Source organism: Triticum aestivum, chromosome 1B (assembly GCF_018294505.1).
Source record: "Triticum aestivum cultivar Chinese Spring chromosome 1B, IWGSC CS RefSeq v2.1, whole genome shotgun sequence".
Taxonomy (NCBI): Eukaryota; Viridiplantae; Streptophyta; class Magnoliopsida; order Poales; family Poaceae; genus Triticum; species Triticum aestivum.
Genome location: NC_057795.1, coordinates 261,592,861 through 261,613,108, shown reverse-complemented (window position 1 = coordinate 261,613,108; position 20,248 = coordinate 261,592,861). Strand labels below are relative to the sequence as shown.

Sequence of the window (20,248 nt, the reverse complement as noted above, 5' to 3'; positions counted from 1 at the left end):
CACGCGCAACAGTTCTGAGCTTAATATTAAACGAGCTAATCGGATCATTAGATCCCGACACACTATTCCTGGAACCCATGGATGTGTTGCCAATATAACTCAAACTGAAATCGTCTCTATTTTTTTAACATCCCCTCATTCACTAGGAGCAGCGGGCAATGATCCGAAATGGTAGAAGACTGGGGGAGGAGTTTAGCTGCCCGAAATTTGAGCTCCCAGTCCATAGTGCAGAATGCACGATCCAAACGGACCAACAACGCTGGCGGAGATTGTTCGTTGGACCAAGTGTACCGCCGCCCGATCAGGTCGAGTCGGTCACAAACCTGACCGGAGATCCATGTCCCACCCGCAAAAGAAATAAAGGGAGATCCATGTCCCACAAGGCAGAGCGATGGCATCCACTCGTCTTCACAACTACGAACTATCTGCCCCATCGGTCATGGTGAGCGACCGCAGAAGCATCCCGTAAAACGAGATGCGTTAAGCAAATGCAAGGCCCACACAGGAGCAAAGCCCAGTAAAAACTTGACTGGCTGACAACAAGGCCCCTGCCCCCCATGCGCCACTTGTTAGAGGTAACATCGAGCAGATTGGCCGCAACCTACAACTCCCACGGCCCAAGCAGTCTCTCTCTCTCCCCCTCTCACCCTCGCCTCCGCTCCCCCATTTCCGAAGTATACTCGCGAGCCAGCGGCCTCCAGCTCACCACCGTTTCCGTCGTGCGCAGATCCGCCCAATCCGTGCAGCCTCAGGCCACCGCTTTGGTACGGACGCCGCTTACCCTTGCTCCTTACCTTGCTGGCGTGTCCCTCCTGGATCGAACTGAAACCGTCTCTATTTTTTTAACATCCCCTCATTCACTAGGAGCAGCGGGCAATGATCCGAAATGGTAGAAGACTGGGGGAGGAGTTTAGCTGCCCGGAATTTGAGCTCCCAGTCCATAGTGCAGAATGCACGATCCAAACGGACCAACAACGTTGGCGGAGATTGTTCGTTGGACCAAGTGTACCGCCGTTCGATCAGGTCGAGTCGGTCACAAACCTGACCGGAGATTCATGTCCCACCCGCAAAAGAAATAAAGGGAGATCCATGTCCCACAAGGCAGAGCGATGGCATCCACTCGTCTTCACAACTCCGAACTATCTGCCCCATCGGTCATGGTGAGCGACCGCAGAAGCATCCCGTAAAACGAGATGCGTTAAGCAAATGCAAGGCCCACACAGGAGCAAAGCCCAGTAAAAACTTGACTGGCTGACAACAAGGCCCCTGCCCCATGCGCCACTTGTCAGAGGTAACATCGAGCAGATTGGCCGCAACCTACAACTCCCACGGCCCAAGCAGTCTCTCTCTCTCTCTCCCTCTCACCCTCGCCTCCGCTCCCCCATTTCCGAAGTATACTCGCGAGCCAGCGGCCTCCAGCTCACCACCGTTTCCGCCGTGCGCAGATCCGCCCAATCCGTGCAGCCTCAGGCCACCGCTCTGGTACGGACGCCGCTTACCCTTGCTCCTTACCTTGCTGGCGTGTCCCTCCTGGATCGAGCGTCAGCCGCCGCCCTCCAGCATCCCTAATCCGGTTCGACCAAATTCGGTGTAATTTGGCGAGGCGTCGGCCCCAATCGTTGGAGTTTGCTCGTGGTTCGTGGCGGGCTGGTGTCTGGGTCGCCGGAGGTTGGCCGAGGATGCTGGCGGAGGGGGTAGTTCTAGGGTTAGGATTTGGTGCGGTGGTGTGAGGCGATGGCGGACGGGGGAAAGATGAAGGGCGTGGAGGGAAGCGGCGAGGGTACCGGGCATGGCGAAGATATGGACGAGGAGGCGCGGGAGGAGCTGGAGCTCGCACTGTCTCTGGGGCGCCGGGGTTGGCATCTGCCGCCAGTGCCGGTGCCGCCGCCGGCACCTGCCTTGAGATGGTCGATGGTCTTCCCCGCATGGGACCCTGACGCTGCCGGGAGTTCGCGTGCTGCTGAGAGCGTTTGGGATTCACCTCCTGTCCCACCACTCAGGTTCCGTGACATGTGGGGAGGTGGTGGCGCAGACGCTGATGCAGGAGGCGCTGGCGAGGCTGAGGAGCACAACAATGTCGAGGAAGAGGAAGGGAGTGAGGATGGAGATCGGGACCTGCAGAATAAACGTCCTAAAGTGGGTGCTTTTGGCGAGTAAGTTCCTCAAAGATTGCTACGCTTTCTATTGCATTGCAGCCTTGCAGCTGTGTGGATTGTTAACAAATTTGTTTGGTGGATTTTTTGTCGCTACTAGTTCTGTTTGCAGGCAAGGATTGTCACTGATGTCATTTTCATGTAGTTTGGTTTAGCATAGCCACCCTGGAAAATCAGGGAATGTGGTAGAGAGAATTTAATATTTTTACTTGTCACTAGAAATGCTGAGATGGGTAACAAATATCTTTGCTTGCAGCGGACAGAGTGTCCCCCTATGGTTTTCTTGGCACATATATCCTTCTGTAGAGCTAACACTATTTAATTTACTGCGTTGAAGGGACTATCTCTGATATGATCTGTGAGAAACTCTAGAATTAATCTTGCATACGGCAACTCGTATTAACCACGTGACACTCTTCTTCCATAATTCATTTTTTCCTAATTATGTTTCATCCAGTAGTTACTTGCCTCTATGCATTGCTAGCCCATTTCTTTGTGTGCTGCGTCCTTGCAAGATCTTTTGTATTCTCTCTGACTACACACAGTACTATGGCAGATCAAGTTGATGAACCTAAATAAAATATAAACAATATTTTCTTGATATTTCAAGTACATTTTCTTATTTATACATGTATGTTTAGGTTTATTCCTGAGGGGGAAGAAAACTATAAAAAAACATGGAGTTACAAGCACATTTTTTAATCTTATATTTGACCTTTATTTGTAGGTTTTCTAGCACTACATAACTGAAAAATAAGAAATATATTTTTTCGGCAATGACATTTTCTTTAACCATACAAAGCACCAATTTCTTTTTATGTGGTAATTGAAAATTGGGATTAATTAAGAGACAGTAACTATAATAAGAAGGCAATAAGTATAGGAGTGGGGGTGGGGGTGGGGGGAGTCTAATCACACTGGAGGGAGAAATATGGAATTGAGCTAAAGATTTTGGACGACTCAGATTCAAAGTATCCCATCCACTTGTGCTTTATAGTGCTTTATATTTATATTACAATTCGGATGATATGATATGGTGTGGTAACTGAAAATTGGGGATTAATTAAAAGACATCAATTATAATAATGAGACAATAAGTATAGGAGTGATTGGAGGGGGGAGGGGTCCTAATCACACTTGATGGGCAAAAATGGAATCAAGGTAAAGATTTTGGATGACTCAGATTGAAAGTATATCAACTCATGTTTTATAGTTTGTATGATATGATGTATAGGTTTTGCAATTTGTAATGCATATTTTTTCTGATATCTTGATTATTCCAAATAGTATCCCCTACATGTTCCGCATAGTGTTGTGGTTTAGGGTTTCCTTCTCTAAGACATTAGACTAACAAGGAAAATGACCACCTTAGATTCTCCTGAGTGTTGATGATATCGTATTTGAAGATAATAGACTGCATCAGTTGATTATTTTTGTTTTAGCCTGCCTTTTACTGGTGCTGTGATGGTTATAGGTGTATTAATGTGGTTACTACTTGTGTTTAACTAGAAATTTTGATTGAATAGTTGGTTATTTCGCTTCATTTCTATCTGCTGGATTGCATTCGATGCACACCAGATGGGTGTCATCATACAGCTATGTTTTGGACACCTTTTAATTCTGTCTTACAGGGATCCCTGGGAAGTTGCTTAGATTGTTGTTGGAGTCTAGTGGGCTTACCAAAAAATTGTTCAACCTGTTAATCAGTTATGCAAATTTATTAATTATGGTTCTCTTGATTAGCAATCCTTGTGTACTTATATTTTTCAGAGAAAGCTCTGGTGTTAATGCATCCTTCTTTGGATATGAAGCACCACATTTGCATGCTTTTGCTGAACATGACCATTTGAAGCTGTCACATGGTCCAGAAAATGAATTGGATTTTGGTTTGTCGCTTATCTCAAATGATGGTGGGAATGATATTCCAAGGGAGACCAACAGCCATGGTGTCTGTGATGTAGAAAGATCAGGTGGAACAAATGCAGAAGATCTTGAAATAAGAATGGACCTATCTGATGATCTCTTGCACCTGGTGTGCCTCTATGTTTCTTTAATTGTTCTCTGTATCCACATATTGCTACCGCTTCATTCAACTTTGACTAAGTTTTTTGAATGTGCCATTACAGATATTCTCCTTCTTATGCCAGAAGGATTTATGTAGAGCAGGGGCTGCCTGCAAACAGTGGCAGTCTGCTAGTATGCATGAGGATTTCTGGAAATATTTGAAGTTTGAGAACACCAGAATATCTCTGCAGAACTGTATGCTATTTGCTTTGCTCTGTTGTTTTCATTTATTTATTTAATGCATGCGGCCTGAATACAATTGACATGTGCATACTCTATGTAATAACTTCTGTTTGAAATACATTTGAATAATGGGTGCATTGAGACATCCATATGTCTGTGAAGTAAGGAGGTGGTAATATGTAATCCATGATAGTGATGACTTATCTACTGCCATTGCAATGAGCCATTAGTGGCATGCAAGGAAAGGCAATGATACAATTGTCCAATTATTTAGGGTTTTCGATTTAGTTGCATTGCCGGGCCTTTAACCTAATTAATAATGCCCCCGCAAAAAAAACCTAATTAATAATGGCAAGATCGAATTGCGTCCCACAAGATTTTTTCAGATTAGATTGCATTCTGTCGTTTAGCTGAGGTTGTTGGGACCTACCTCTATATAAGTTGAGGCAACCCATTGACATTAATCTGCAGCAACTGTAATCACTCCTAATTTCGTATTCTATGGTGAAGTCACATTATCACTCTCTTTTTAGCCTTCGGATGTGTGTTGAGAGGTCCTGATTGGATGTATAGTTGTGCACCAGTGTCATGGTTTAGCTAAGAATTGACCGCTTGAGTATCATTCTCATTATTTTCCTTTATTATATTCTGACCTCTGTTCGATTGTATGATCAATGAATGCATATTCATTCATTGATATTATTGCAAGTATGTATATACAACAACAACAACAACAAAGCCTTTAGTCCCAAACAAGTTGGGGTAGGCTAGAGGTGAAACCCATAAGATCTCGCAACCAACTCATGGCTCTGGCACATGGATAGCAAGCTTCCACGCACCCCTGTCCATAGCTAGCTCTTTGTCGATACTCCAATCCTTCAGGTCTCTCTTAACGGACTCCTCCCATGTCAAAATCGGTCGACCCCGCCCTCTCTTGACATTCTCCGCACGCTTTAGCCGTCCGCTATGCACTGGAGCTTCTGGAGGCCTGCGCTGAATATGCCCAAACCATCTCAAACGATGTTGGACAAGCTTCTCCTCAATTGGTGCTACCCCAACTCTATCTCGTATATCATCATTCCGGACTCGATCCTTCCTCGTGTGGCCACACATCCATCTCAACATACGCATCTCCGCCACACCTAACTGTTGAACATGTCGCCTTTTAGTCGGCCAACACTCCGCGCCATACAACATTGCGGGTCGAACCGCCGTCCTGTAGAACTTGCCTTTTAGCTTTTGTGGCACTCTCTTGTCACAGAGAATGCCAGAAGCTTGGCGCCACTTCATCCATCCGGCTTTGATGGGGGTCGAGGGAGGCGAAATAACATGAAGTTTCAAACAAATAATCAAGAGAACAAACATGGTTTTGACTCCTGGGAGCACATGTTTGTTTGAAATTATTTGCAAATTTATTGGATAGAAGTCTGTTGTTTCTTGTTTGAAACTTGTTGACTATAATTTTATATATTTTTACCATAAATGCATAATTGCTCTACTAAGCCGTTCAGCTAAATTGCCCATCATTCTTATTGTGAAAGCTACAGGTTGTAACTAGTAGTTTAAGAATGTTCATTTAAGATGTTCTTTGTGATCCCACTGAATTACCTTGTGTTGCTTACCCGGTTTATCATTATGTTGCTTTTGCAGTTGTTAATATTTGCCACCGTTATCAGAATGTGACAAATCTCAATTTGTCTGGTGTCTTAAGTGCAGAAAGCCTAGTGATTGAAGCAATAACATTCTTAAGGTTTTTCACCAGTCATTTTCTTTCTTCGTTGCTGTAATGATCTTCCTCCTCTCTTTTTCTAATTGGGTGGTTTTCAGGCATCTTAAGACCTTGATAATGGGCAAGGGACAACTGGGAGAAACATTTTTTCAGGCTTTGGCTGAATGCCCATTGTTAAATACTTTAACAGTCAGTGATGCATCCCTTGGTAGTGGCATTCAAGAGGTAACTGTTAATCATGATGGATTGCGTGAACTTCAAATTGTGAAGTGCCGTGCACTCAGAGTATCTATCAGGTAATAGCTATTTGTGCAGTTAGTTCTCCTGTGTAATTAGGTTTACATGTTTTTCTTAACTAATGTATGCTCTTTTACCATCCAGATGCCACCAACTTCGAATACTGTCTCTGAGGAGAACTGGCATGGCTCATGTATCACTCAATTGTCCTCAGTTGCTTGAATTGGATTTTCAGTCCTGCCATAAGCTTTCTGACACTGCAATTCGTCAAGCAGCGACAGCCTGTCCATTGTTAGCGTCACTAGATATGTCATCCTGCTCGTGTGTTACTGATGAGACATTGCGTGAGATAGCTAATGCATGTCAAAATCTTTCTGTTCTTGATGCATCTAACTGCCCCAACATTTCTTTCGAGGTTCGCTAGCCTATGACTTTGATTTATGCCTGTTAGATCATCCTTACCACTATTTACTGCATATATCATACATGTCTGACACATGTTCTCTTTGTTTGTTTCCATTGAAGTCGGTAAAGCTTCCAATGTTGGTAGACTTGAGACTATCAAGTTGTGAGGGAATCACATCTGCTTCAATGGGTGCAGTATGTTTTAGTCGTATACTTGAGGTAGTGATTCAGTCTCCCTTTGGTTATTGCTATGTGTATGATTTTTCTTGATATCTAATGGGATTTTTCCCCCAATCATTCCAGGCGCTGCAACTTGATAATTGTAGCCTGTTGACATCTGTGTCTTTGGATTTGCCACATCTCAAGAATATTAGTCTTGTACACCTCCGCAAGTGAGTGGGATGGCTTTTCATTATACTAGATGATACCCCGCGCATTGCTGCGGGAATTGGTTGCAATACATTTTAGTAAGATTTGGTTGTCTGGAATATGGATTTGAAAATGAAAATTGAAAATATATATGGTTTTTTGTATTTTGATCATAGTTCAAAAAAGCGCTAGGCGTTAATTGTGCGTTTTGCCACCGCCTTGCGCTTTACTGACCAAAGCGCATGCTTATGCGCAGTTATGCACAGATTAAGCGTAGTTATGCACAGTGCGTTTTGCCAACGCCTAGAGCCTAGGCGCGCTTAAGCGCTCGCTTAGGCGCACCTTTTTTAACTATGATTTTGATATACAAAATATAAGTGGCATTTTTCATGCATGTTGAAGAAATAGAAGTAGTGGAATTAATGAGGTGACTGTGCATGTTGAGCGAGAATATAATAGCATTTCCCATGCATGTTGGAAGAAATAGAAGTAGTGGGGTGATGAGGTGCCATGTTCGATGAGGTGGCATGTGTGCATGTTGATAGAAATTGAAGTAGTGTGGTTCAACTATTTAGGTATATAGGATTTGTTCGTTGTCAATGTTTTCTTACAGTTTTTCTCCCTGTTCAATATATGATTGTATTACCTGCCATGTTAGGTTTGCTGATTTAAATCTGCGAAGCCCTGTGCTTTCTTACATAAAAGTTTCCAGATGCTCAGCACTTCGTTGTGTTACCATAACATCAAATGCTCTTAAGGTTAGTTCATTTTTTGCATGCATTGCAGTTTTATGATTATGTTTACTAATTTAAATGAATATTCTTTTAAATTACGGAGTGTTGAGTTTGTGACTATCTGCAGAAACTGGTGCTTCAAAAACAAGAGAGCCTATGTAATTTATCATTGCAATGCCACAATTTAATTGATGTTGATCTTAGTGATTGCGAGTCATTGACAAATGAGATCTGCAAAGTTTTCAGTGACGGTGGGGGTTGCCCCATGCTCAGGTCATTAATTCTTGATAATTGTGAGGTATGATGTATGCACAGGCAACTTACGTTCTGGCCATTTATAAATCAACACATGGAACGTCACCACCTCTCTGCTAGAATAATTTCTTAATTAAGTAAATGTAGCGTTTTAATAGATACGATGTGACATTATTCCATTCCATCAAGTAGTGTCATTTGCTGGCAGCCTGTGTATTCTTGTTGATAAATTTTCCTCATCTCAGAGTTTGAGTGTCGTGGAACTGAATAATAGTTCTTTGGTTAATCTCTCACTTGCTGGTTGCCGTTCCATGACATTCCTGAAACTTGCATGCCCAAAGCTTCAAGTGGTGATTCTTGATGGTTGTGATCATCTTGAAAGAGCATCATTTTGCCCGGTGAGTTTTTTTGTTCGTTCTGCTTTTGAGATGTAGCACAGTTTTTTGGAGCTATGCCTGAATTGTTTTGCTGGTATGAACTACTCTTATTGTGTATGATACTAGCTAAATGCCAGTGCATTGCTACAGAAACTATTTTTTTGTTATATATTAATAGTTGTTTAAACACTTGTGCCATCATAGTCCCTGAGTTCGTATAGAAAATATCTCAAAATTTACATCAGGCAAATCAACCATATGTCCTTCGTAAGATGTACAATCGTGATAGTTTACATAAGAGGTGAATGAACCACCACCAACTCTATATGCGTATTCATTCACTCACCCCCCCTCCAAAAAGAGAGCTAGTAGTTGCACTCATACTATTTGCTTGATATGTACTCCCTCCGTTCCAAAATAGATGACTCAACTTTGTACTGACTTTAGTACAAAGTTGGGTCATCTATTTTGGAACCGAGGGAGTAGGCATTAGAATGGTGTGTTAAAAGGATATGTAGTTCTAAGAAGCACTGATATGGGGATTAGACATGGAGATGTGGGACACACCATCATAAAAAGATCCGGTCACAAGGAAAGTTTTGTATTAAAAAATTCCAGAAACAACCTTATGGAACACAACAAGCATAAATAATTAATTGAGTATGCAGCATGTATACAACAACAACAACAAAGCCTTTAGTCCCAAACGAGTTGGGGTAGGCTAGAGCTGAAACCCATAAGATCTCGCAACCAACTCATGGTTTTGGCGCATGGATGGGCTTCCAGTCATCCCTTTCCATGGCTAGTTCTTTGGTGATATTCTAGTCCTTCATATCTCTCTTTACGGACTCCTCACATGTCAAGTTTGGTCTACCCCGACCTCTCTTGACATTATCAACATGTTTTAGCCATCCGTTATGCACTGGAGGCTTGCGCTGAATATTCTCAAACCATCTTAGATGATGTTGGACAAGCTTCTCTTCAATCGGTGCTACCCCAACTCTATCCCGTATATCATCTTTCAGGACCCGATCCTTGTGTGGCCACACATCCATCTCAACATGCGCGTCTCCGCTACACCTAGCTGTTGAACATGTCGCCTTTTAGTCGGCCAACACTCAGCGCCATACAACATTGCAGGTCGAATTACCGTCCTATAGAACAATGTTTTTATGGAGTCCTTATATCGACGATATAACGGTGTGGCGTGGCCGTAGCCTGAAGCGTCCAGGCTCGCGATATGTTTTGCCGGTGGCGTCCGCCATACATGCGTGGCGTCCGTAGGTCGTCCATATGACGCATTTTTGGTCGCCAAACCAGAAATTGGACACCATGGACTAGGTGAGCTCGTGCATGCGGGAACAGCAGCCAGCGGTGGGAGAAATTGGTGCGCGCGTGTGAATAATCAGCCAGCGGCGGGAAGGAAAGAGCTTTCCAGACTCCAGAGGCAGAGAGCGAGAGCGGACATGGCAGGTTGAAATCGATGCATACCTCTGAGTCTCGACCTCGTCCTCTCCGGCGAATGGCCAACGACAGCAAGCTCCGCCTCCGCACCACCTCCCCTCCACCCCTGCGACCACTTTCCCCTCCTCCCGCCACCCCCCTCTTCCCTCCTCCCGCCAGTCCCTTTCCCCTCCTTCCGCCAGCCCCTTTCCCCTCCAGATCCAGCTGTGGGGCAGCGCCTCTGCTCCAATCCAGCACCACTGTTCCTCTCCTACGTGCATCAGGTGACCATCAATGTATCTCCCAGGGCCCCCCCTCCCCCTCTTCTTCTCCTTGCTCTTCCTCCCCATGCTGGTGCTCTGTTTCTTTTGTATCCGTCCTCTCTGTTCTAATTTCTGAATATGTGATGTACATGTACTACTGACTGCTTGTTGAGCTGTTGCTATATGTAGTGTTCAGTTTTGAGTGTAGAGGTATGTTTCTATGTACCTGTGATGTATATGTACTGCCTGACTGCCTGTACTACCTGGGCAACCACGAGGTATGCATGTAGATGTAGTCATGTACAGCTCATTTGGTGCTTCAGTTTGTTGTCATAACTCATACATATTATAGAGTTAGGTTATGTCTATGAAGTCGTGATTTAATTTGTTATCGTTCGCCATAAGGTTGTGTCTATGATGTCGCCACGCCATACGCCATAAGTGTTATAATGTTATGAAGGGGGTCGGTTGCCATAAAATGCGTTATGCCATAAAAACATTGCTATAGAACCCGCCTGTTAGCTTTTGTGGCACTCTTGGCACAGAGAACGCCAGAAGCTTGGCGCCACTTCAATCATCCGTCTTTGATTTGACGGCTCACATCTTCATCGACATCACCATCCTTCTGTAACATTGACCCCAAATTTCAAAAAGTGTCCTTCTGAGGTATTACCTGCCCATCAAAGCTAACCTCCTCTTCGTGCCTAGTAGCATTGAAACCGCACCACATGTACTCGGTTTTAGTTCTACTAATCCTAAAACCTTTTGATTCCAAAGTTTGTCTCCATAGCATTAGCTTCCTATTAACCTCCATCCGACTATCATCGACTAGCACCACATCATCCGCAAAGGGCATACACCACTTGTATATCTCTTGTGCTCATCCATCACCAAAGCAAAACAATTTGGGCTCAAAGCTGACCCTTGGTGCATTCCTATTTTAATCGGGAAGTCTTCAATGTTGCCATCACTTGTTCGAACACTTGTCACAACATTATCGTACATGTCCTTAATGAGGGTAATGTACTTTGTTGGGACTGTGTTTCTCCAAGGCCCACCACATGACATTATGTGTTATCTTATCGCAGGCCTTCTCCAAGTCAATGAACCTCTGTTTTCGAGTCGAACGACTAGTCGCGACTAGTCGTCGACTAGTCGACAAGTCGTTACATGAAGGTCGACTCAACCTGTCGACTCGAATCATTGGATGAGTCGATCGACTCGATCGACTAGTCCCGACTAGTCTCGACTAGTCGCAGTTTTTGAGGCGAACGACTCGTTCAATCTGTCATGAAAGAGAAGTTGGGCAGAGAAAATGGAGCAGGGAAGGAGGGGTGGCTCCAGGGAAGGATGGGGGAGGCGGAGAGGAAGGGGTGGAGGCAGAGAAGCCATGGAGGAGGAGCTGCAGCAAGGCCATTGCGGCTGTCGATTCGTGCCTGGGGGCTGGAAGGGGAGCAGGTGAGAGAGAGAGTTAAGACGAGAGTGGATGGACGGTGAAGATTAGAGAATATGGATGGTCCAGATTGAGCTAGGCAGGCTAGGGTTTCATTGGGCCTTACTGGGCCAATATTGCCGTGTGGGCCAGTATTGAAGGAAGATTGGAGCGTCTGGAAACCTAAATCGAACAGTTCCAGCCCCCCTCCCCCGACCCAGCCCTCTTCTGCAGCAGCCGCCGCCCTGGCTTGCTGCTCGTCCCCTTCTCCCCTGGTTGCTGCTGCCTACTGCTCATCCCTTGGTTGCCGCTGTTGTTGGGCTGCTCCTCCCATCTCCTGATGGCCTTGTCTTGGTTGGTTGCTGCGACTCCTCCCTTGGTTGCCGCTGGCTGCTGCTGGTCTGCTGCTGGTCTGCTCCCTACTGCTTAACTCACGTCGACTCATCGCATGTCGACTCGTCGACCATGAGTCTAGACTAGTCACGACTAGTCTAGAGTCGCCCCCCCTGAGCGACTCGTCGACTCATCGACTCGAAAACCTTGCAATGAACACCATATCCAGGTCCTTCTTTTGCTCCATGTATCTCTCCATAAGTTGTACCAAGAAAGTGGCTTCCATGGTCGACCTTCAGGCATGAAACCAAACTGATTTTTGGTCATGCTTGTCATTCTTAAGCGGTGCTCAATGACTCTCCCATAGTTTCATTGTATGGCTCATCAACTTAATTCCACGGTAATTGGTACAATTTTGAACACCCCCCTTGTTCTTGAAGGTTGGTACTAATATACTTCGCCTCCATTCTTCTGGTATCTTATTGCCCGAAATGAGATTGAAAAGCTTGGTTAACCATGCTATTGCTGTCTCCGAGGCCTCTCCACACCTCAATGGGGATACAATCAGGGCCCATCGCTTTGCCTCCTTTCATCCTTTTTAAAGCCTCCCTGACCTCAGACTCCTGGATTAGCGGTACAAAACGCCTGCTAGTATCATCAAAGGAGTCGTCCAGTTCAATGGTAGAGCTCTCATTCTCTCCATTGAACAGCTTGTGGAAGTACCCCTGTCATCTATGCTTAATTTCCTCGTCCTAAGAGCTGATCTACTCCGTCCTTGATGCACTTGACTTGGTCAACGTCCCTCGTATTCCTCTCTCAGATCTTGGCCATCTTATAGTTGCCCCTTTCGCCTTCCTTCGTGTCTAAGCTCTCGTAGATTTCCTCATACGCCCGACCCCTTGCTTCACTCATAGCTCGCTTGCGGCCTTCTTTGCCACCTTGCACTTCTATGTTTTCTGCACTCCTATCCAGGCGAAGTCGTCTGAAACAATCTTTCTTCTCCTTAATAGCCTTTTGGACATCATCGTTCTACCATCAGGTATCTTTAGCTTCACTTCTACTTCCCTTGGACACTCCAAACTCCTCTGAAGCCACCTTACGAATGCAAGTCGCCATCTTCATCCACGTATTGTCTGCATCACGTCCTTCCTCTCAAGGGCCCTCCTTAATGACCCTCTTCTTGAAAGCCTGAGCTACCCCCCCTTGTGTTTCCACCACTTCGTTCTAGTGACTTTGGCGTGCTTATCCTGCTGGACACGAATCCGAAAGCGGAAGTCAGCCACCACAAGCTTATGCTGAGGGACAACACTCTCCCGGTATCACATTACAATCTAGGCAAGCATGCCTGTCTTCTCTTCTCGAGAGGAGGAAATCAATCTGGCTAGAGTGTTGACAACTACAAGTCATTAGATTCGATTCTCTTTTTAAAGAGGGTGTTAGCTACGATGATGTCGTAGGCGTGATCGAAGCTTGGGGCATCTTCTCCTGAATTCTTGATGCCATAGCCAAAGCCCCCATGCACCCCTTCAAAACCTGTGTTAGATGTACCCACATGGCCATTGAGGTCTCCTATGAAGAGCTTCTCGCCAATAGGTACACTCCTAACCATGTCCTCCAGGCCTTCCAAGAACTCTCTCTTGGTGTTCTCATTGTGGCCTACTTGCAGGGCATACACGCAGATAACATTGAGAACTAAGTCCCCTACCAGCTTGACCAGGATAAACCGGTCCCCATGCCTCTTGACGTCTACTACTCCATACTTGAGGCTCTTGTTGATCAAGATGACTACTCCATTTCTGTTTGCAGTTGTCCCCGTGTACCACAGCTTGAAAAACTTGATAGCGGTGGTATAAATATGCAGCATGTATAAAGCTAAAATATAATTTGAAGACATGAGATCAAACTATTGCCCGTTTGTTGTCTGGCTCTCCTTTTCATTGATAAATGATCCTTAATTCCTCATCCATGGTCTTTGCCTCTTTGGAGCTTGCAAAATATTCCTACATCATGTTCTCAACGCCAACATTGCCATCTGCCTCCCTTAAGTCTCTAGCAATTGCATCAGCACCTCAGCAATGATAGCAACTCAGCAAAGAAGAAAACCAGCTAGAAAGCAGCAAGCCAGCATTGGCAGCAGCACGAGAGGGAGGGGGGCAGGTGTGAGATTAGGATGTGGGGGGTAACGAGTAGAGGTGGCAGCATGGTCGCTGGAGTGGTGGCACTGTGGCAGTGCCGTGCGAGGCATGCCATCTTGAGCAGAACGCTGGAGTGGCGGGGTTGGCACGGGCGACTGGATGTGGAGGATTCCAGCAAGCAAGAATATGCAGGCCACACTGGGGGAGGCAGCCACACAAGCTCGGGAGAGATGTCAACATGGTTGTTTTTTTGGGGGGGGGGGGGCGATGGGGGGTGGGGTGGGACGGCGGGACACTGGGGCAATGAGTGACAGCTGGCTGCCTGGCAGGATACCTTTTAGCCTAGGATTAGCTTCGTACTGGTCCTTGCCTGATCTGAACGTATCCCATGTGCATCCCAGCCATATCTCTTATTCTGCTTAATAATTTCCAATAAAAAGCGGGATACTTGGGGATGCGTATGACGAGGACACTACCTCCATGTCACCGTATTGGAGCTTTGGAGTTGAAGTTATTATTATTATTGAGCTTATAATTTTATTTGTCAGCTTAACCTTGTGAGGAGCTTGCAGAGGCTGTTTGAACACTGCCCCATGTTGGTGTATTGGTGCTTTAGATGCACAGTTGTTTTGCTGAGCTTATAATTTTATTTGCCTGTTACCCTTGTGAGGAACCTTGCAGAGGCTGTTTGATTTGTTATTTCGGTACATAGGCGGGTGGTTACTGATGCTTCAGAGGGTGGTTTTGTCTGTTCGATTTTCGTGGAATGATATATTTGTGAAACAAATGTTGAAGCAAACCATTGTAGACAATTGGAAAAAACGAAATTCTCTTTTTAATTATTACCTAGATAAATAAATATATCTCTATGTTCTGATGCTTACTTCTTTTCTAGGTTGGTCTTGAATCCCTAAACCTTGGAATTTGTCCAAAGTTGAGTGTTCTACGCATAGAGGCCCCAAATATGTCTATATTGGAGCTGAAGGGCTGTGGTGTCCTTTCTGAGGCTTCAATTAATTGTCCTTGCTTGATATCTTTAGATGCCTCTTTCTGCAGGTTGTACCGTGCTTCTGAATCTCTCCTGTTCATTTTCTAATCTAAAGCAAACTGCTAAACATTATTTGCTGGTATTAATGGTTTCTGTACTATTTTGTGTTCAGACAGCTTATGGATGATTCGCTGTCCCAAACAGCAGAAGCATGCCCTCTTATTGAACATCTTATATTGTCTTCATGTTTATCCATTGACGTCCGTGGATTGTCTTCTCTGCATTGCCTTCAGAAGCTGGCCTTGCTTGACCTATCATATACATTTTTGATGAACTTGAAGCCGGTTTTTGACAGTTGTCTGCAGTTGAAGGTACCTGATTCAGGTTTCTTTTTTAAATATTTTTTTGTTGTAAATCTTGTCATGCAGCATATGGCAAACACAAAATCTTATTGAACTGGACTTGCTAATGTTACACACACGGCAATTGACGCCATTCTTTGTAATACTTATATATTAAGACATCACACCATATGCCATATGTTCATTCTTTCGTCGATATGTTGTTATATTGTACATTAAGAAATTGTTCCCCATCTATGTGGTACCATAGGGAAGATGGTGTGATGAGTATATTCTCTGCAACATTTATTAGTAGGAGCAGTCATGGGAATTCATTTCTATTCTATCTTCTTGTGAACTGGTCCAGCATTTAGGGTTTTCTAATATGTGATGCTGTTACCATAATGTTACATGGAGTAGATATGTAATATGTCATGGTAAAATGAAATTACTCTGTTCTTACCGTACCTGTTTTTTTTGGGGGTTGGGGGGGGGGGGGGGCAGGTCTTGAAACTTTCAGCTTGCAAGTATCTCAGTGATTCATCTTTGGAACCACTCTACAGAGAGGGTGCTCTACCGATGCTCGTTGAGCTAGATCTGTCCTACTCGTCCATTGGGCAGACTGCAATAGAAGAGCTTCTTGCGTGTTGTACAAATTTGGTTAATGTGAACTTAAACGGATGTACGAACTTGCATGAATTGGTATGTGGATCAGACTATTGCCGGTCTGGTGACATGCCAGTTGATGCTTTCCCCCCTGATTCTGCACCAGACAAGACCAAAGAGATCAGGGAGAGTTCCAATTGTCAGCTTGAAGTTCTCAACTGTACTGGTTGTCCAAATATTAAGAAAGTTGTTATTCCTTCAACGGCCAACTATCTGAATTTGTCTAAGATCAACCTTAATTTGTCTGCAAACTTGAAGGAAGTAGATTTGAAGTGCTCCAATCTTTACAATTTAAATTTGAGGTAATGCTAATGTTACTTTTTGTACTGTCCTAAGTTTGTCTTTTCAACATCTTTTGCTCTTACACTTTGTACTATTTTACTTGCTCTTTTTTTGCAGCAATTGTAACTCATTGGAGATTCTGAAGCTTGATTGCCCAAGATTGGCTAACCTCCAACTTTTGGTACTGTTCTTAACTCTCACCTGAACTCATTGCGAGCATGTATGATCTCTTAGTGTATAGGAAATTCAGGGATTAAATTTAATGTTGCTTCTGTTGATTATATTGATGGTGTTTGTTCTAATTCTTGAAAGCATGATTATACCAAGTTATCTGTTATTCTTCATGCTTACCCATTCTTTTCGATGATCGCCTTTTAGCCTTTATGTTGTAAGGTGTAAATGGTTTTACTGTCAAATTCAGAGTATGAGTTTGCAGTAACAAAAAAAGCATCTAATTTTATTTATCTTTTACAATAATTAACAGACCTGTAGCAACTATCCTCTGGTGACATGAATGAGGAGGGATTGATACTTTTCTACACTTGCTAATTCCTTACAGCTGATGCTATCATTATTAGTCATCTTACCCAGGATGTGAATGTATCTACAACTTAAAAGTAGCCTTTATGTATGTTGTATCTCAAACTGTGCTAAGTAATGATTGACCTCTCCTTTCTTCCTCGGCCAAATACTTAAAATCTGTAAATGGACCTCGTAGGCTTAGACGAGCTTCTGTCTAAAGAAACTATTTATATGGCGCAAACTTTGAATATTGATAATGGTAACAGATAGGCTAAACATTCATGTATGTGCTTCATCTAGTATTATTACATATACTTTATTCTTCCAATAGGCATGCACAATGTTGCAAGAGGATGAACTGAAATCTGCACTATCCTTTTGCGGTGCATTGGAGATCCTCAATGTGCACTCTTGTCCACAAGTAAGCTTTAATATTTGCTGTGCACTACAATCATGTGTATGAATTTCCTTGTTCTAAGTAGCCCCTTTTATTTCCCAACAGATAAACACTCTGGATTTCGGCAGGCTACAGGCTGTTTGCCCAACTCTCAAGCGCATCCAGAGCAGCCTCATCGCATAGTATGAAGGATTCTGGTCTTAATGGACTCAAGTAAATAGTCCAGATTTGAAACAGAAAAGGCCATTGTCGTACTCTTGTACATATGCAGCACCGCTAATATATTGTATGGCTGAATGTATTAGGGAGCCATGCTGACATGAAACCTGTTCTTCCAATCGATTTCTTGTGCTGAATCTAGTTGAAACATGGAAACCGCACTTCCTAGTTTGTATTTGCTTCTGAGGTGCAGTGATGGAGTAAGCAGATCTGTATTTATATGAATGAATAACCATCTTGTTTGGATTGTCGATGTTGTATGCTTCATTGATGACATGGGGTGCTAAGTCTCTGTGAAATTGCACCAGATTCTATGGTTCTCTCATAAGGTGCAGTGATTCTGTGGTCTTTGTCAATCTGTCTCAACTGTGACGATGCAACCGAGACGTCTCCACCTGCCGGTAGCTGATGCTATGAACTCTTAGTAAAAAACCTGGTTTACTTGATCCAAGAGCATTTGTTGGGTCACTTGTCTCCTTGAAAATTGAGTAACCAATAAATGCTGTTCGTTGCGTAAAAAAAGGGCTTTCTTTAAGAGTACCCAAAGGCAGCCCCCCTCCCCCCCCTATTTTTAAGGGAAGACCTCCATGGCTTAGCTTTATTAGGCTGGTCATAGTGGGGAGTAACTTAGATTGTGTCATGCATATGACACTAGTGTAAGTTACTATCTTCATAGTGCAAAGTAACATAGTAGTAGTATCATAGATTGCTTCATTTATTATTTTATAGACTCATTTTGTCTCGGGAAGCGATATGTTGCAGTAACATATTATGTTACCACAAGCACCTCTTTCCTCATTAAATACTTGTCACATAAGCAAAATTGTCTTGGGATGTGTTAAGTTACTACGTAAGTTACTCCCACTATGGCTAGCCTTAATCATCAAATAATGCTAGAATGATTTAGCAAAAACTCTAAGGGTGCATCAATCCACATAGGAGGATTGTTTGCATGCCCTCACTCAGCTAGCTCATGAGAAACTACATTGGACTCTATTACAATGCTCAATAGTAGCCTTCTCTATTACAATGCTCAATAGTAACCTTCTCGAAATCTCTCAACATCTCTCCAATCATCTATAACTGGAGTCGCCATCATAGAATATTCCTCATTAAGGCGTACAATATCGTGAGCAACTACATTGGACTCTATTACAATGCTCAATAGTAGCCTTCTCTATTACAATGCTCAGGGCATGTACAATGGTTGATAAGATAATCTTATCTTACGTCTTGCATGTGATTTAGAGATGACAAAAAAAGTGCCTACAATGGGTCATCTCTTAGCCTTATCTTCAATAACTAGCAATTCCTAGAAATGTGGTGAGACATATTGTGCTAAGAGATCACCTCTTGTCTTCTCTTAAATAAGAGAAGACAAACCTTTTCTTATGAGTTCTCTTTCCTCCACCTCATCATCTATCATACATGGCACTCCTAAGATAGCACCATTGTACATGCCCTCAATAGTAACCTTCCCGAAATCTCTCAACATCTCTCCAATCATCTATAACTGGAGCCGTCACCATAAAATATTCCTCATTAAGGCGTACAACATCGAGCACAATTAACGTTACCCATCCTTACCATGATATCATTAATTACCAAACTTTGGACAAGCTTCATGCCTTCAAGCAACGCTGTCGGTTTCGCTGCTACAACATCAGCCACATGCTCAATGCGAGAAGTGGAAGCTGCGATGAAATTACCTTTGTTATCCCGAACTACAGCTCCACATGAACCCGAATGAAGTTCCTCGCTAAAAGAAGCGTCAACATTTAGCATTTGCTGTGAGGCCAAAATAAGGCCAAGAATTCCTTTTAGGTGTTTGAGTTGTTTTCCCGGCCGCTCAAGTGAAATTCAAAGCCAAGGTGTGAATCACCAGCGCTGATCTCTGAGGTGTTTGCACGGTCTCCCCACGCACATGTTGTCTCCTTTGCCACCAAATAAACCAGCTAGCTGTAGCTATCAGTTCTGGGAGTTCAACCAGGCCATTGTACGCCTGCTGTGATGAGCGATCACACATGAGGCATTCCAACACCCTAGGTCCCCCACGATCAACCAGGGATCCACCCGAAATGATATGTCAGATCCCTAATGTAGTCCATACCGCCCGAGCTCAAGAGCAAGTGAAGATTGCATGCTTGATATCCTCTGCTCCCTTTGCTCAAACTGGACACTGTGATACATTGCTGATATGACGATTAGCCAGAACACATAAACAAGGGATTGCATTGTGTAGACATCTCCATAGGAAAGTTTTAATTTTTCCCGGGAGCCCCAAACTCCAAATTTTCTTCCATACTGGATGTGGCTGAAAGCCACTTTGTTGATTTTCATTAGTGGTTCGGCCATATGTGTCTTCCCACTGTCTATAGTAGGCCGATCTAACAAAAAAATACTCCATTCTTTGTGAGATTCCATGCAACATAGTCCTCTGTTGATTGATGATGCAAAGGGATTTGCAATACACGTTCTGCATCAATATGCCAAAGGGTATCCCGACCTAGTTGCTCTTCCCACTCACCCATAGCAGGATCAATGAGATCAATAACTCTTGACAAGACTTGGTTACCCCTCACAGGTACTACTTTCCTTGGTCTATCTTAGCACCATCTCGTACTCTCCATATGCAACCTTTCTTAAACGTTTGGATTCTTGCCCAAATGCTTCTCCATACATATGATGATCTTTCTTCAGCACACAGTTAAGTATATCTCC

The 20,248-nt window shown here is 43.8% G+C and overlaps 1 protein-coding gene across 2 annotated transcripts; it reads left to right on the top strand.

Annotated features, from left to right (window-relative positions):
* Positions 1 to 1,345: 1,345 nt before the first annotated feature.
* Positions 1,346 to 17,798, top strand: LOC123118612 (F-box/LRR-repeat protein 15). Of its 2 annotated transcripts, none has more exons than XM_044538612.1 (17): positions 1,346 to 2,153; positions 3,924 to 4,185; positions 4,280 to 4,412; positions 6,051 to 6,150; positions 6,228 to 6,425; positions 6,511 to 6,781; positions 6,892 to 6,990; positions 7,075 to 7,163; positions 7,799 to 7,898; positions 8,002 to 8,172; positions 8,375 to 8,527; positions 15,008 to 15,168; positions 15,273 to 15,471; positions 15,946 to 16,409; positions 16,507 to 16,570; positions 17,243 to 17,332; positions 17,414 to 17,798. In XM_044538612.1, the coding sequence occupies exons 1-17, from the start codon at positions 1,735 to 1,737 to the stop codon at positions 17,489 to 17,491; spliced, it is 3,051 nt and encodes a 1,016-aa protein (XP_044394547.1). In that variant the 5' UTR covers positions 1,346 to 1,734; the 3' UTR covers positions 17,492 to 17,798. The 2 variants fall into 2 exon arrangements, with proteins under 2 accessions (XP_044394547.1, XP_044394548.1); XM_044538613.1 differs by having other exon boundaries at positions 1,464 to 1,482.
* Positions 17,799 to 20,248: the final 2,450 nt, after the last annotated feature.

Bases quoted from the DNA above. Each gene is read 5' to 3' on its own strand.
- LOC123118612 (XM_044538612.1), top strand. From the start codon at position 1,735: ATGGCGGACGGGGGAAAGATGAAGGGCGTGGAGGGAAGCGGCGAGGGT. The intron at 8,173-8,374 runs GTATGATGTATG...TCCTCATCTCAG, and splicing joins TAATTCTTGATAATTGTGAG to AGTTTGAGTGTCGTGGAACT. The intron at 15,472-15,945 runs GTACCTGATTCA...GGGGGGGGGCAG, and splicing joins ACAGTTGTCTGCAGTTGAAG to GTCTTGAAACTTTCAGCTTG.